Raw genomic sequence first — 16,308 nt, 5'->3', positions numbered from 1 at the left:
GCCACGGGGGTCGGGGAGGAATGTTCCCACATGCACAGCACTGAATCACCCGCCAGCTTGTCTTCCCCTAAGCACCAGGTATTAGCCAATGGCTCTGGCAGGATTACAGACCAAAAATCCCAAAATTCCAGTCTGCTCTGGCCTGACAGCATGTGGTTAGAAAACTGCAGAGAGAAGTGTGCGAGGACATGAGCTTCCCAGTAGACTTTCACTGCACAGCAATGTACCCCTTGAAGCAATATTCATTAGCTCCTCTGCCGAACACATCCTCAGTGTTTTTTCTCACCGCTCAAAAGAGCTGCATGGAACAGCAGCAGGCAGATGAACAGATACTGAAGCTACAACTCACTCACCTGAGATTTGGCCACAAGGCACTGAAGAGTTAAAAGCCAACACAAATTTGTACCACTAACAGCCAACCCTAACGTCAGTGGACATACAGTACAGAGATCAGATTTGACGCTAAATTGTTTTATTCTACATGAACATTGCATTCACAGAGATCTGATTTAAAATTCCAAATCAAGTATTGGCAATAGTGCAGTCTGGATGCTGTGACTCACACTAGACTTATAAATATGCTGTGAGGGACAGGACAAATATGAATTGAAAACCAAAACAAACCTTCCACTGGGAAGTTTGCTGTTTTATTTTTGTTCAGTTTGTGTTGGTAGTTTTTTGCATGTGTGTTTTGTTTTTAAAAACTCAGCTACCTTAAGATGTTCTGTGCCTTACCACCGCCAAAAGCAAACAAAGGGTCAACCAGGGGCAGCAAATACGCAAAAGGACATTTGCAGTGTCACAAGGAGCTTCTCAGTACAAGCAGGGACACAATCAACCTTCTATTAATACACATTTACATACAGTAGCCATCAGTGGCCTCAGCAAGAAGGCAGCTGTTGTCTCCGAGATGTAATACAAGTGTAAAGAAAGGTTGCATCTACAGCCACGAACTGATTCCCCTTCTACACCAGCTGGAGGGCATGGGCTAATTCACAACTGTGCTTTATACCTTCAGGGCAACAGTACCTACTGCTACAGTCGTCCCACTTGGACCTTTTAAAATGAGCGTGCTGTCAACCTTCACTGTAATCCTTCTCTTAGAGCTTGTAGCAATGAATTTGGGGGAGTCTGGACAAACGCTAATGCTGATGCAGTAGCAGCACTGTCGGTAATCAGCTGAACTGTGATACCTTCACGAGCTGTCCCTTAAAATTAAACTGCTGCAAAAAAACCCCATGTGTTCTCCAGTCCAATCAATACCTACTAGGTAAGAAATGAGCTGCATACCTTCGGGATTATACAGTTTGCTTTAGGCTTCTGATTGATCTTGCAGTGATTTCCTGTGCCTTAAAACCAGTGGCAAAAGTGCAAATTAAAGACGAATGGCATGCTCAAACATTTGCCTTCAAGAACAGAATGTGTCCCTGCTTTTCACAGTAAAATACATCTCAGCTTTTAGAGACTGAGACATCAAGCCCTTAGCTCTGCAAGTACCACCTGAAAGTAACAAATATCAAACTGGTACCTCCTCACCATAGAGGCCTATCTTACTGCAGTTTCTACAATCATTGCCACTAGATTAAAATATCCAGCCTGAAAAGATGCTGTGGATGGCACTATGATTTGAGCATTGTTGCGCCCCCTGAACCCTAGAGGTGCCTGGTAAGTTATTTTCTGTAACAAGCATCAAACAGATCCTATCAATTCCTCCAACCAACCACCCTCACTGAGGGCACAGGTGACCTGGCATTATTGCAATTATCCTTCAGGAAACCCTGCCATGCTCTGAAATACTACCAAGAGGAATTAGATGATGAGCTTTTCAGACATTTTTCAGCTTGTCTACCATAAGTAGAATTTGCAACTGAAGTCCTGCCAAAAGTAAAATTTTACACTTAACGGAAGGGACAATCTACACTGTTGCCTAAATCCATCTCTGTTATTTAAGATTCAGCAAAGCATGCTTACATTTGAATAATCTAACTTATTCAAGCATGTTTAAGCGTTTTGCTGAATCAAGGCCTAAAAAGAACTTTCTCTGGCATTAGAGCTAAAAGAAGATTTGAACCTACATTTAAAAAGCATCCTAAAAAACTTCAGTTGTTTTCTGTAAGAGGCTGAGGATAGTGATCTGCATGTAACTATTTGGTCCCAGCAAATGATCCCATTCTCTCCAGGAATTGTGTGACACATTGACAGGCATCCACAGGGGCAGCACTGGGGAAAGCACTGTGCTCCCCTTGGAAGGCCCAGCATGGCCCACTCTGCCATGCACTGCCCTTTTCAACCACAGTACCCTGGCAGATCGTCTTTAGCACTGAAACCAAAGTTAAAGAGATACCTAAGGAAGGAGTCTGACTGCCAGAGTTTTGTTCTGACCGTCTCTTCCCATTTATCTGCCTAACAGCACTTGTCTTGCTGAGCTGAAAACACTCACCGCTGAGCACTGAACCTTGGAGGCTCTCCTACTCATCATCACATTTCAGTCTGAGTGGTCTCCAAACCACAGCTTTTCCCAGGAGTGCAAAATACACTTAATTGTTGTTGGTTAAATAGTGGGCTTTTATCGAAATCAAATGTCTTCAGGTATGGATTTTTTCTTCTTTGGTTACTGACTTACTTTCTAGATCTGTTATCCTCAAAGGTACCTGCTGTAGGGTAGTTTGGATCACTCTTCTTATTTAGGAAAAACTGGAAAAAAAAGGCAAGCTTGTAATCTTTATCTCAGATTTCCAAGTATAAATAGGAACCTGCATGGAAACAGCATTAGGCAGCCACTAATATGCTCCTCTACTCTCCTGTCAAAGGCATAGACCGTAATGGCCAGGAGGAACATTAGTCCGTGGGATGTGACTTCCTGCCTAACAAAGGTCATTAATTATCAATTATCACTCAGTTACCTGTGTGTTGAATCAAAAAGTTTGGCTCAACTTGAGACACTTTCCAATGGGACATTTGGTCTTAATTTGAAAGCACTGAAGAACACACAATCTGTCACTTATCTTGCTGTTTTGTTCCAGCAATTAATCATCCTCCTTATATAAAATGTCTCTTTGATTCCCTATTTGAATTGTGTGGTTTCAGCTTCCAGAAGAAGTCTGTCTTGCATTTGCCTCTAGTATGCATGAAACCACTTTCTAATGCTGTTTCCTGGTAAAAGCTGATTACAAGCTCTAGCCAAGTTCCTCCCCCTTTATTATTTCTGATACTCAAAATACACTGGGCCCTCATGATTATCTTTTCTCCAGGCTTTTATCACCCACATAACTCCTGCTATCAGATCCTGTCCAGTTTTTCCTCATCTTTCTGAAATCCAGCATCAAAACTAGAGCACAGAACCCTCAGCTGGGTCACATTCAAGGTAAAATGAACCCCTCGTTCATAAACTCCAGTACTGTGAGAAGTTCGCATTCAGTTGCTCATACAAGATGTCCAGTAAAGCCTTCTCAGCAGCACATTCCAGGATGCAGCTCCCACAAACGTGACCTGCATGCCTCACCCCCAAGGTCTGGATCTACCACCTGCACTGTCCCAGAAGTTACTGCAACATCCCCATCCTGGCTGTGCTCACTTTGAGCTATTTAGGAGCTGAATTGAAAGGAAAAACTCTGCTTTTGACTCAGTTGACCATAAGTTTTGATCAAGTATTTCACCTGCTGCTGCCATATTAACAGCTTAGATACCTTCCAGTGCTTAACATAAGAAAGGCCCCACACGTTCCCCTTTCACCAGGATCGTATTAAAGCTTGCAGACAGAAGGAAACCCAAGCACTTCTTGCTTGCAAAACCTCCTGGCAGATGATAGCTGTGCTCTCCAGCCCATGACCACCACAGCGAGAAGCCCAGAGACAACCTGGAGCGCTGTTTCCTCATGCATGCATGTGTCTGACTCACAGAAAGTGGTGTGAATCACAGAACTCCACCAGCACGGTGGGGTGAGGCAGAGCTACGCTCCAAAAGGGCATGTCTCAAGTCGCCCTCTGTTAGATGTACACTGGCCACACACACCTCACCAGGATGGTCACAGAAGCTCATTGTACTTTTGGATAATTAAGTTGGGATTGTGTTTTGCTGTTAAAATACATTCCCCAGCCCTTACCTATTCTTCTGGGGAGGAGTGTGACACTTGTGTACAGGCCCCTGTGGCAACAAACACACATCCTGACTACTTTTAAAGAGAGTCTGCCCCACAGAGGAAGCTGGAATTCACCCATGCAATTAGGCTAGGTTAATGTTGGCGATGAGTGGATAGATATTATCCGATATCATATTTTGTAATCCTCTGCTAAGCAGGATGCTGAAGCACTTCGTTTACTCTGGGAGCCAACAAAATAGCTACTCATTCAGTGTCAGGCTTGAACAAAGTCATGAGTGATCCCTGAAGCTTTGAGACAAGTTTATTCTAGAACCTGGTAATGGTCCAGAGCGATTTATAAAGGTCACTGAACTCTACGTTCAGGTTGTAGGTTTCTTTAAACAAATATTTACTTATCTGTACATATCTCAGGAGAAAAGACAAGACTTCTCCTTTCAGAAGTGAACTTCACAATGGTTCTTTTCATTATAAACTTACTTAGTTCTATGCCAATAATCTTTTACTCTTTTTCTAATCCTTAATTAATCCTTTTTATAAACAATTCACACTCGGCACATTCTGCTCATGGTAAATCTTTTGCAACGTATATTTATCACAACAAGGTCTTCAATATCCAGGCAGATATTATCAACCTAAGTAAATGTGTGGCCGTATCAAGGAAAGCTACCTGACTCCAAAAATGCATTCTCAGAGATCTCTTGAACTTGGTGGGGAATCCGAGCACACTTGGCACTTTCAAACAAGACACTGAGGAAGTTTCCAACTTCACTTTAATGCCACCCAACTAAAAGGAAACACTTCTGAAAGTGCTGTCCTGTATTTTCCAAGCCCTGTTTTCCCTGGCACAGCCATGACTTCCTCAAATCACAGAGTGCATCACTCTTACATTCAAATGAAAAAAGGAACCTGAAAAGGCTCTGAGAGTAGCATGGAAACAGTGATTTACCCGCACAGCTCTCCTCTGAAAAATCAAAACATTGTAATAGCTCAAGGGGTTTCAACTCACCATTTCTATTTGTTTCTATCACTTTCAAACATAAGAAAACAATTTTTGAGCACTATATACACACAGAAGTTACAAATACGTGATTGACTGGAGCTGAATTTGCAAATAGAAAGTGAGGGAAAATAGGTTTGGCTGCACAAATTTTACTGTTTTTCTGTAAAAGTAATAAGTATGCATTACAGTTTCATAAACAAGTGATTTAAAGTATGTAGTGCTTATAAAAGCCAGGTTGAAGCCGTTTTGTAAATGCAGCCCTTAAAACAACCAAATACTACTTTTTTGGCCTGTCACTTAAGAAAAAAAAAAAATTGAACACTTACAGATGGTAAATAAAAAACAACTCTTGAAACCGGACTCCTGCATGGGAATTTTGCCCCAGGAAACAAGCAAGATGAGGTCTCACCTTGCACACTGGTTGCTACAGGAGTACGTATTACAAAAGGAAGCCACTTAATAAGGCTACATTAAGTCTGACTTACCACAAGAGCAGCACGTGAAGCAGTTGGTATGATAGAGGTTACCCATTGCTTGGCAAGCCTGGCTCGCTCCATACACACCTTTTCCACATTTTATACAGATACCTACAAAGAAGAAACAGAACAAATGTTAGAATTCTCTGCAGCTTCTAAAACCAGCTCAGGGCCATTGATTCATGGCACTCACAATACCCGCAAATCAATGAGCTCCTCTACATCAATAGATTCAAGTACTCAAGTCAGCAGCAGGCAGCTTGTGTGAAATAGATGCATTGAAATTAACCCAAAATAAAAGGGGGAAGTGGAAGGGAGGGCAGAGCCTCTGCTGGCGATTCAACACATGGAGACTGAGGCTGGCTAAACACAGAAATCCCAGAAAGACAGGCGAAATCACAAATAGAACAGAAGATCTGCATGGCCTCTGGAAATAACTCAGTTTACTGAAGAAATAATCTAGTGAGATCTTCATAACTAAGTGCTCTACCATATTACATTCAATAATCACTAATGAAACAACCAATCAGGTTGAAACAATCAGGTCCAAAATCAAAACATTTCTTCTCTTTGACCCTCTCCAGAACCACGATACATCAGCAGTGCTGGTCCACGGTGGGAGCCATGCAGCACAGGGAAATGGGTCTTGTCCATTGGATTTATTAATTAATTTTCCACAAATAGTAATAAGCAACCTCGTAAGCATAACCTGGGAGCTTACAAAAACAGAAGAGCAAGGCATTTCCCTTCCTTATGGTCTAAGGGCAAGAAGCCCATCCAGCACTTTTGCGGTGTGGTCAGAAATTCACCTTCACTGCTTGAGCCTGCTCTTGGGGAAGCTGGGGATGCCTCTCATATAGTCTGCAGGAGATCAAAGTACAAAGAGCCAACACAGTGCTGGCAAATTCAGCTGTTGGTCCCACACAGGGCACTCACTACAAGGAGGAAATGAAATGCTGGAGAATCTGTATCCTTCCACATACTCAAGAATGCTAATTTTATCAGAGATGTCCACTGGTCTCTGACTGCTGCTGTACAGTGCATCTCAAAACAAAGCTGTGTGATACTGGAAGTACTACAGCGGAAAAAAAAAGCGTTTTCTGCATCACGCAACTTTTGAATGAAACTGTTGTGCTCATGCTGTTTGAGGCCCTCTTTCTACAGATGCACGCACTAATACACTTGAAAGTCTAGCAAATCAAGAACTACAAAATCAGGCTTTGATCACCCAGAATTTTCCCCTGCTGTGCTGTGAACATTTCACAAACACATGCATTCACACACACACAGAAAATACAAATATTTATATAATATTAATACATTATGAGCTGGTAGAAACTTAAATAGCAAAAAAAAAAAAAAAAAAAAAAAAAAAAAAAAAGCCCAAAGTTAATTAAAGTTAACATTGTTAAGATACCAATGTCCCAAGCTAAGCCTGTAACCCTGAACCAGCTGTCAGCTACATCCATCAGCTCACTGCAAACAAAGTGTTGGGAAAATATTCTGGTCCTTAGACAAGCTCAGCTCTGACACAGGACATTGAAATTTCAGCATATTTGTTGTCTTATGTCTACTTATTTATTTGTAGCCAAAGGTTATGAAAAAGGTCTGCTATTTGCCATGAGTTAATGGTTAACTGCTGCTGAAAGATGGCTATTGATTACTGGGGACACTGATCGGAGAATGCATCCCAGCACCTGCACTGCGACCAGCCAGGCAGTCAGAGCAACCCACAAACCTGCTGTGCCTCCTCACGTGCTACGAGCCCTGACACAACTGTGGTCCCTCCCTGCCTCGGAGAGAGGAGAGGCAGAGCAGAGCAGATGGCCTTCACTTCTGAAATGAGCGGTTTTAGCGTAAGGTCATGATACAATATTTGCCTACTCTTGGTAATGGAGCCAGAAGGGAGCTCTTTCAGAGCTCCCCAGCTGTCTGCACCTTTCTTGCCCATCTCGTCACACCCAATGTTTACCTAAGACAGATGGCTATTGCTAGCCTGGCTGGGAGGTTACACAGAAACCTACCTTCTCCTATTTACACCTAATTTTACTCCGAGGATAGCAGAAATCCAATCTGTAATTCTGACATCTCTCTGAGTTCTCATGCACTAATCTACTGCAGCCACAAGCCTCTTTGATAAATGAAGTTATTGCCTAATTTCTTTGCCATTGCTCCACTGAACCGTCAGAAGCAAAAGGATTTATTGTGAATGTTAAACTTACATTGGCCTTTGCAGCAAGTGGTTCGTTAAGAGCAGCTGTCAGTTTGTTAACTCATTTTCTCTAAAAGACCAGTCATTAGCTCCAGGAATAAATGACCACAGAGACCATTAGCATACTAAGAAGGCACATGTATAATTCCAAAAGTGTACTTTGGAAAATATATACGCAGCTGTGGTGTGAGCATACAGTGAGCTCATAACTGCCTAGGAAAAGCACTGATTACACGGCTGTTCAGGTCTGGTTTTCCACCAGTCACAGCCCAGACCGCACATTGCAAGCTTGTGAAAGCCTTGACATAACAGCTACATCACTTTTCTTTTCCAGATTTATTTCCAAAGCTTGTTAAACTGCCTGCGAAGAATGTTCTGTTACAGAGCAAGCACGTCTCATTTCTGACACCTCACTTTATGTGACTTCATGTCAAGTGTTTCAGCCTTGGTGCAACTCCTTGCCCCTCGCACTGCCTTGACTTGAAGCAGCCATGGTACCTCCAGATCCTTAGCACACCAACTGCTGCATTTTCACCCAGGTCAACTCTCCTACAGCGCTGGTCTCTCTCTTCAGCTGGGAAAAAGACATTACAAGGTCTTTCACATACACTAATTCTGCATAAAGGTTCACTCAGCTGGAGCACAACATTGCAGCCTTCTTTAGCTGAGGTTCCTATCCTTACACAGTATTTAACCAAAACTGGGGAGGAAAAAGAAATAAACCCACTGTGGACCTCAGCAAAACCTCATCAATAAAAAAGCAATGCCAGAAAGAGAAGGAGCTCCCTGAAAGTCCCTACTAGAGTGAGCTGCAGCATTTTGCCTGCACCCCCCTCACCCGTAACCTGCCCACTTCATTGGGCTTGACTGTACCGTACAGCAATAGAGCCACCAGATCAGCAATGCTCTCCGGCTGGCGCACACATTAGCAAATCCTGATAAAAGTACCACAAGAAAATAAGACAAAAGTTGTAACTAGCCTAGACATGTATTTTCTGTTGCAGTCACTGATTTTGCTCCAAGACCCGAGAGACTACAACATGACACAGAATAATGGGCAAAGGGACCTGCAGCAACCTAAAGAAAACCTTACAGCTATGCAGTAAGCCTGCTGTAACATCGGGGTAAGAGTTCCTTGCAGTAGCCTACACATTTGAAGAAGTTTGGGACCTAGACATCAAGTTCAGGGATGATCTTTCTCCTGACAAGCCTTTGCAGTGTCCTTTTGACCATTCAGTACAGGTTGCAGACTGGTACTTCATATAGATTTCACCCAGATTTAGGAAAAAGGCAGTAGCCAAGAGGTGAGAGGTCCTACATATAACGGCAGATGTACAATAACCTGTTGGCTGGGCTTTGTCCTCATGCACCCGCGGAACTCAGCCTGCACCTAATTCCATCCTCACTTAACCTGAGTCAATGCTTTAGCACAACTACAAGAAAAATGGTACCATATGGCCCCCTCGACTTCAGCAAGCAGCAGTTGCACGAGCCAGAGGGAGAATCTGGCTATCGCATTCCTGACAGCACGCCACAGCTCAGGGATGAGCTGCAGCTTTACTGCCTTACAGCCACACCGTATCTCCAGGATAAGTGCTACATGCTGCCTACAGTAGGAAACAACCATACCCTGTCGTCAAGAGTTATGGTAAAGCTAAAATTAACAACTAACACATGGCACAGATGAATCCCTCCCTGCCTCTGCTGTTTTGTTCATGCTGCAGGGCTGGGAAGAGGGTGGGTGAAATCTACCCTTGGGCTGCTGCAAAGTCCCATTTTCTCTATTCTCACAGGGAAAGACCATCTCTACAAACATCCACAACAAATTTTCTATAATTTTGGCTTACTCAAGATGTGGGGAATGAAAACCTACAGCCATGAATCAGGAAGAACAAAGAAACTGAACTGCAGCCAGCTGTGAAGGCAGGACTGCGGAGGGGCTGCACTAGCCATCCGTGAGCCGCAGCCCACTGGAGGTGTTTCTGCAGCCTCTCACACCTGGGCAGGTTTTGCACAGGATGTTGTTATTACCTTTAAGAACTGTTCTGCTAAGAAGCTGGGTAAATAGGGAAGCATCAAAGGTGCCTTGAGCTGGCCAGCCGTGCCGCAGCGCTACCTGCCTGAGCTGACAGTGGCTACTGTGCAGACATCCTGGGCTGCAGCAGCTCCGGATGCCGCGAGGTGACCTCAGCAGAGAAAAATGCTCCCTTCCTTCCAACACACACAGGAGAAGGGATGTTCCAATGCACACGTCATCCCCCAGTCAGAGCCTGATAGAAAAAACAAGGCACCTACACAGGACAAGGGCAGAGGCTCTTTGCAGCAGGCAGGGAGGAGCTGGGAACCCTCTGCACCCCAGCCCTTGCCATCACTGGGAGCTCTCACCAAAGGGCTTGAATTTGTCACCTATCCTGGCAAAATTTTCAGGGTTTGATTACCCAACAAGAAATATGACACATGCAAGTTAAAAATTATACTCTGGACACACTCAGCAGCAACATAATTGCATGAAGAGTTGGGCTTACCCTTTTTGGGATAGATATGAGGGAGCCACCATCTGGGTAAGCTGCCTTACCTGGGGAAGCTTTCCCCAGTGGGAAGATCAGAAGAGATCTCAACTTGATTTAAAGTTGAAAGTAACAGACTGAGACAAGTGGGAAATGCTCAGGTAAGCATTTTGAACTCCCTCCCCAGACACAGCCTGTCCACAGCTGGAGTCCCGACACCTCATGGCCGGGAGGGACCTGGCCCCAGCCAGCAGCACAGCCCTGGTTTGCAGGTACACACACACAGGACTGGAGCAGGTTAAACCAGGGGGGAGAAATGGGTCACAACACCACCTAATACAAGTCCCAGCTTAAGCAAAACAAGACCAGAAGGCTCCTTGCTGTCATTATTAAACCTTATTGACATCATCCCCAACCTAGTTTTCCTCCTCACAGAAAGATCATAAAAAACGTCATCAGTAAACTACTACTCAGGCTCAAAACACTTACATGCCAACTTGACAAGATCTCTATCACTTCTGTGCCCTCATACTGCAGGAGCTCTTACTCAGTTTACAGGTTTGGTGCAGAGAACTTACTCAGAAAATGGAACAGACATTCAGTGAAGAGTTTTGTAGAAGCAAACTATGTTCAAGTTTCAGCTCCTGGAAAAAAAATACCTTCGCTCTGCATGTTACTTAACAAGGCTGTGTCTTGCATAGAACAAAGCTGGTGGGAAAGGTCAGAGTCAGGAAAAGAGTTGCTGGGACCAGTTCCAGGCACAGCACTGCAGATCAGGACACTGGAGCCGAGCTTTACCTGCCTGAAGGAATCTGTGCTGCCAGCAGGTTGGCAGGGCTTGGCATCTGCCTATTCCAGCCTGCTTAAATACATCGGCTGTTCTGTTTGGCTGGAAACTTTCCAAGGTTTCAGACACAGGGTGAAGTGATGGGTGCAAGTTTGAAATGACAGAAGGCTGTAGAAATGACTCTGGCACCACCCTCCCTGATTCTGTATTCTAGCAGCTATAAACTCAGCAAATCTCTGTGCTGGTGAATTAAATCTCGGCAGCTCCAGGTCAGCATCGCAGAGCGGGTAATGTCATGGGAGTCGCTATCAGCTCTGATTAGCAGCTGCTAGAAACTGGAAGGCTTTTGTTACTGTTAAAGTCGATCCACCCAATCACACAGTGAAAGCCTGAAGCTAGTACAGCAAATGCTTATTGCTTCATACAGTATGTGAAATTACTGCTCTGAACCATGAAATTACTGACACTATCTGCACAGAGTTCATCCTGCCTTGGCCGCAGCGGGCGTGCCTCTGCATAACTTTCTTTTGTGCGGATATCTCACTCTGCCATGGAGCCTCGCGACAGCACAGGGCATATCACAGGGCTATTGTTCTCCGCAATGTTGTACTTACACTGACACTTGGTTTACAAATATTCATTCATTTCTCTGCTTCTTGATTTAGTGCATGGCAGTTCCAGGATGATTTATACTTCTCACTTGGCATTTATAGAAGGATCTTTTGCTAGTGAGGCAACGAACTGGAAGACCAAAATGTTCTTGTGGGCTGCTCTGCCTGATTCAGAGCTCAGCTGACTGCTCAAGCTTCATGCCCAAGTTGATAACCGCAAGTAGAAGCACAAGGGGACTTACAAATAATTTCAACTGCATTACTGGGGGGGCAAAAAAAAAAAAAAAAAAAAAAAAAAAAAAAAAAAAGACAATGCTGATTCTAAAAAGCACCTTGTTATTACTGGAATTATCAAAGCATGGAGATGTACAGCTGTGAGCAAAGCAGAGCACCAGTGGGAACAACCAACTCTTGCAGGGAAAGTTTGTCTATAAAACCCCTTCCGCATCCCACTCCACCTCCCTAGACACACATCCTACCACAGCTACATTTACAGGGTTTATGTGGGTGCCGTACCACACCTAACTCCAGCTGTTCACCAGCACGCTGTGACAAGGCATTACTGTCCCTTTAGATCCACCAGCAGAGCTGGTTGGGTCTGCTCCCAGCCATCCTATTTCACCCCAAAGGGCCCAGGTCAACAAGGCCTTTCAGCTTAAAATGCTTACCTTGGCTCTTTTCACCTGACACATCATGCAGCGTGAACACACAATCAGATCGCTTGAGGAGTGGCAATTTCCAGCACAGTGGTAGCAGCAATCTGATGAAAACAGGCTGAGGCCAGCAAAAACCTGAGCTTGTGTGACTGCTGGCAGGGAAGGACACACCACCGCATCCAGGAGCTGCCTCTGGCCAGGCAAATCCAACAGAGAGGCAAAGGAGTCACGCATACAGTGGGAACAACTTATGCTCCTGAAGATCCTAGTTTCAGCCCAGAAAGATCTAATCCAAAAGCTCCAAAGCAACACCCAAAGCTCCCCGGTGCTCCTGAGCATATTTCTTTTTTTGGAAGGTGGTACATGAGAGTGCTGGGGGCGTTCAGCAAGTTGTTTAGCTTCTGAGTCTTGGCTCCTTTACACAGGAAAGGGGAGCCACTGACACCTATGCAGTCTTCAAAGAAAAGACAGTTAAGCCTTCTGAGATAGCACTGGAGAGATAATCAATTAAATACTTGAGCTCCAAAGAATCTGTACAGCCAAGTTCCGGTGACACTGAAAACACCAGCAGTGCAGCCCAAATACGCTGAACTACCCAGCATGTCAGACCTGGAAACATCAGCTGCACACAGGTCAGGCTGGAGAGACATTTCATTGCATTCTCCTGACATCGCCTGTATGAGTCATCGCTAATATATGGCAGAAAAAGGTCATATATTACAGCTGCCTTCCTTGACATATTTAAAATGGGTTCATGATTAAACAGGGAGACTAGTCAAAAAGTTTCCAGGTGCACTTTTCTATTTTCTTAGATAATGGTCTATTTCCAGAACGAGCATGACATTCTGGAAAAGGCATGACATTATATAACCACATTGGGTTACAAATTCAACAGCTCCTTCCATGAGCACTGCCCCAGCGTTATGCACTGACATCAGCCCCCTGCTTCTACCACCTACCCCGCTAAGGTGCCACAGTCATCGGTGTCACCTTCCAACATGGAGGTTGTCGTTTCCAGAAGTACAAACAGGTTTGCTTAAATAAAAAGCATGCACATTGGTAAGTATGATACAACACTGTTTAAAGAGACAGAACTATTCACTCAAGGAAAGCTGGAAATCACCTGAAAACCTCAGTGACCTTAAAAAAAAAAAAAAAAAAAAAAAAAAAAAAGCCAACAAACTGATTGGAGGTTTAAGTCACTGCAAGCGAAGTGACTCAAGGACGCTTTCGAAACACGGTGGGGAGGGTGGAACATACCTTCCTATAAGGGCATCCAAGGATAGCAATTTCAGAAAGTCATTTGCTGTAGGCTTCTCACACCTCCAGCTCATGAAACATTCTAATTCTACAATACATGTAACTATTCTGGCAAGTCCCATTTTCCCTGCCCTGCCTGCAGTGCAAAGCCTAGTCCTTCATCAGGCAGTGAGGCGCAGGGAGGAGTTCAATGCTAGAGCAAACAGCGGAGCTCCTCTTCCAGCAGGACAGGAAGCCTCTCAGACCATAAGAAAAGCGTGCCTGATCTAGCAAGACAAAACCCCTGAAGACAGCTGGTCAAATACAGCACTGGCAACATGTAAACAGGATATTCTAATTTTGCTTTCTTCACCTCCCTGTCCCCTGGGAAAGAGTAACACTAAATGCTATATATACAGGCTCATTTCCTTCCTATGGATCCAACTGGAAACGAAAAAAATAATCCGAAAGGGAACATACCACCAACATCCACTGCAAAATATGAGTGAGTCTTCTACAAACCCAGCCAGTCCCACACGTTCGGCTGCTCTCCAACACAGACCAAAGGCAGAAAAGTAGCATTGTTTAACTCTGTGTGTCAGTCTCCTGGTTGCAATGATTCTTCCCAGAGGATAATTCTGAGCTTTGCATAACCATGCTAGACCTGAGCTCAATTTCCATCTTCTGTGACTTGCTCTCCAAAGCCAGCCAGCACTGTTCAGACCCTTCAGAGTCAGCAAATCTCACTTCACTCCATAGCAGCCTGTCCCTTGAAATGGGCAGTGTCGGTGCAACAGATGAGGCCATGCTCCAGTGATGGAATAGAACCAGCTTTACAACTCAGTGCTGTATAAAAAAGAAGCTACACAATGTAAAGTACTGATGGCTAACTTTGTATTGGCATGATTTCTGCTAGGTCAGGTATCAACTGTCTGGACTGCTTTGACTTTTTGCTGGATCAGGTATTGCCTGTTCTGGATCAGGTAACAGCCTGCTCTCCAGCAGCTGGCATGAACTGCAGGGTACGTGGTCTGTCTGGCTAATTCAAAAGAAATGTGAACACACGATCTACGTCCAGTCTAGCACTGCTCAACGATCCAGGAATGCACTAATATCACACTCACTAACGTCCCTCTTTCCCTGCTTTGTCTCTCACTGTCTCACTCATCTTGATGCAAAATGGGAACAAAGAGGATATAAAAGGACAGAAAATGGGGATGAAGAACAGAGACAGTTTCCCCAGATGAAAGAGCAGGGAAATGGACGTGGTTACAGCATTCAAGTAAATTGTACGCACACTTTGGACTGTGTTCACCATCTGTTCTGTACCATCTCTCAACTAGTGACAAACCATCATCCAGAATTACAAGACCGCAGGCCTACAACCTTGCTTGGCTTTGCCACCACCCAACTTTTATACTGGCATGGACAAACCGATGGCAGAAATGCCTGGGCTCCTCTGCAAAAACTGGGCACAGAGGAGAACTACAAACCGCTGACCACGTTGACGTGACAAATGACAAACTCCAACTACAATGTGGTTTTGGCATAACCTGCTCTTTTCACCACCTGCCCACTGCACCTGCAGCCAAAGCCCAGCCCACCACGTCTACAGAGAAACCTGCAACTACTTACCAAAGTGCTAAGCTGCTTCTATTAAAGAACACGTGTCCTGCAACAGCAGCTTGGCACAGAGACGGCTGATGTCGAAGTCTATTTGCTTGAGGGATGAGAGGAATTCCCTTCAGAAAGGATCCCTGTGCAGAGCACTGGTGAGCTGGTGCCTAGCGAGCACTGTCTTCACAAGGCAGATGTGGGCAGCTGCCAGCCAGCCCTCGGTGCTGGGGGCCCGACCACACGTTACAGCAGGCCTGCTCCAGAACTAGCACTGGGGCTCTCTCCACACTTACCCCACATCCTCTTTTTTAAGCCAAATTTTAGAACGAGGACTCCATTTCTCATGAAGCAGGATGTCAGGCAGAATCAAGTCAAAGCAGTGAGCAAGGTGTGTGCCTTCTCTCCCAGTCCCGCCCCACAGCACAGCACCCTGCTACCCAGACAGCTCCCATTTAGTGAGCAACGAATCAGCTCCACCGATGGCCACCAGACAGGAAAGGAGTTACAGCTTCACTTGTAGTAATGCTTACAGAAACACTACTAAAGCGCAGTGGAGCAAACACCTCTCAGACAATTATTCATTAAAACTATTTAGAGGAAGCAAAAAATGCAAAACCAGGGAAAGAATGAGCAGACAGAAGAGACGGAAGGGCTAGAAAGGCAATTTTCCACTTTGTTAGTTTCAGTAAAAATCTCCAAATAAATGTGATCTTACACAGTTTATCAGTCAAACCTGCCCTCTGGAAAGGTTACACAAAGTGGTGAAATGTTAGTTAATTACGTCTTAGAGGACCAGCTAAGAAGTAACAGAAATGTGTAATCCTCTCATAATTAAAATAATAATGAAACTCACCGCTTAACTGATATGAGAAGGCTCTATTCATAGCAGCTAAAAGGAACATTCATTCCTCTTTACATCATCCCTTCAGTGGTATGTCTTGATAAAATTTTCAACAGCAGGTGAAATCACTAAAAATTGGAACCTGCGAACAAGTTTCCTATCTGGTTTTAATTAAAATACTCAGCAAAACACAGAGGAGAGATAGCGAGCAGTAACCACTTCAGCTGAGCTGTCTGCTCATCGTTACAGAGCAGGTGGAAACC

The 16,308-nt window shown here is 44.5% G+C and overlaps 1 protein-coding gene across 1 annotated transcript in view; it reads right to left on the bottom strand.

Moving 5' to 3' along the window:
* WTIP (WT1 interacting protein) overlaps window positions 1–16,308 on the bottom strand; it is a 77,998-nt gene that overhangs the window by 46,165 nt on the left and 15,525 nt on the right. Inside the window, exon 2 of the mRNA XM_084294790.1 lies at window positions 5,585–5,686. Coding sequence (XP_084150916.1) covers window positions 5,585–5,686 — 102 coding nt within the window. The remainder of the gene's footprint in view (window positions 1–5,584; window positions 5,687–16,308) is intronic.

The sequence above is a fragment of the Netta rufina genome, assembly GCF_964035555.1.
Source record: "Netta rufina genome assembly, chromosome: 13".
NCBI classification, from domain to species: domain Eukaryota; kingdom Metazoa; phylum Chordata; class Aves; order Anseriformes; family Anatidae; genus Netta; species Netta rufina.
The sequence above is the reverse complement of the archived record's forward strand: the minus strand, read 5'-3'. Positions and strand labels throughout refer to the sequence as shown.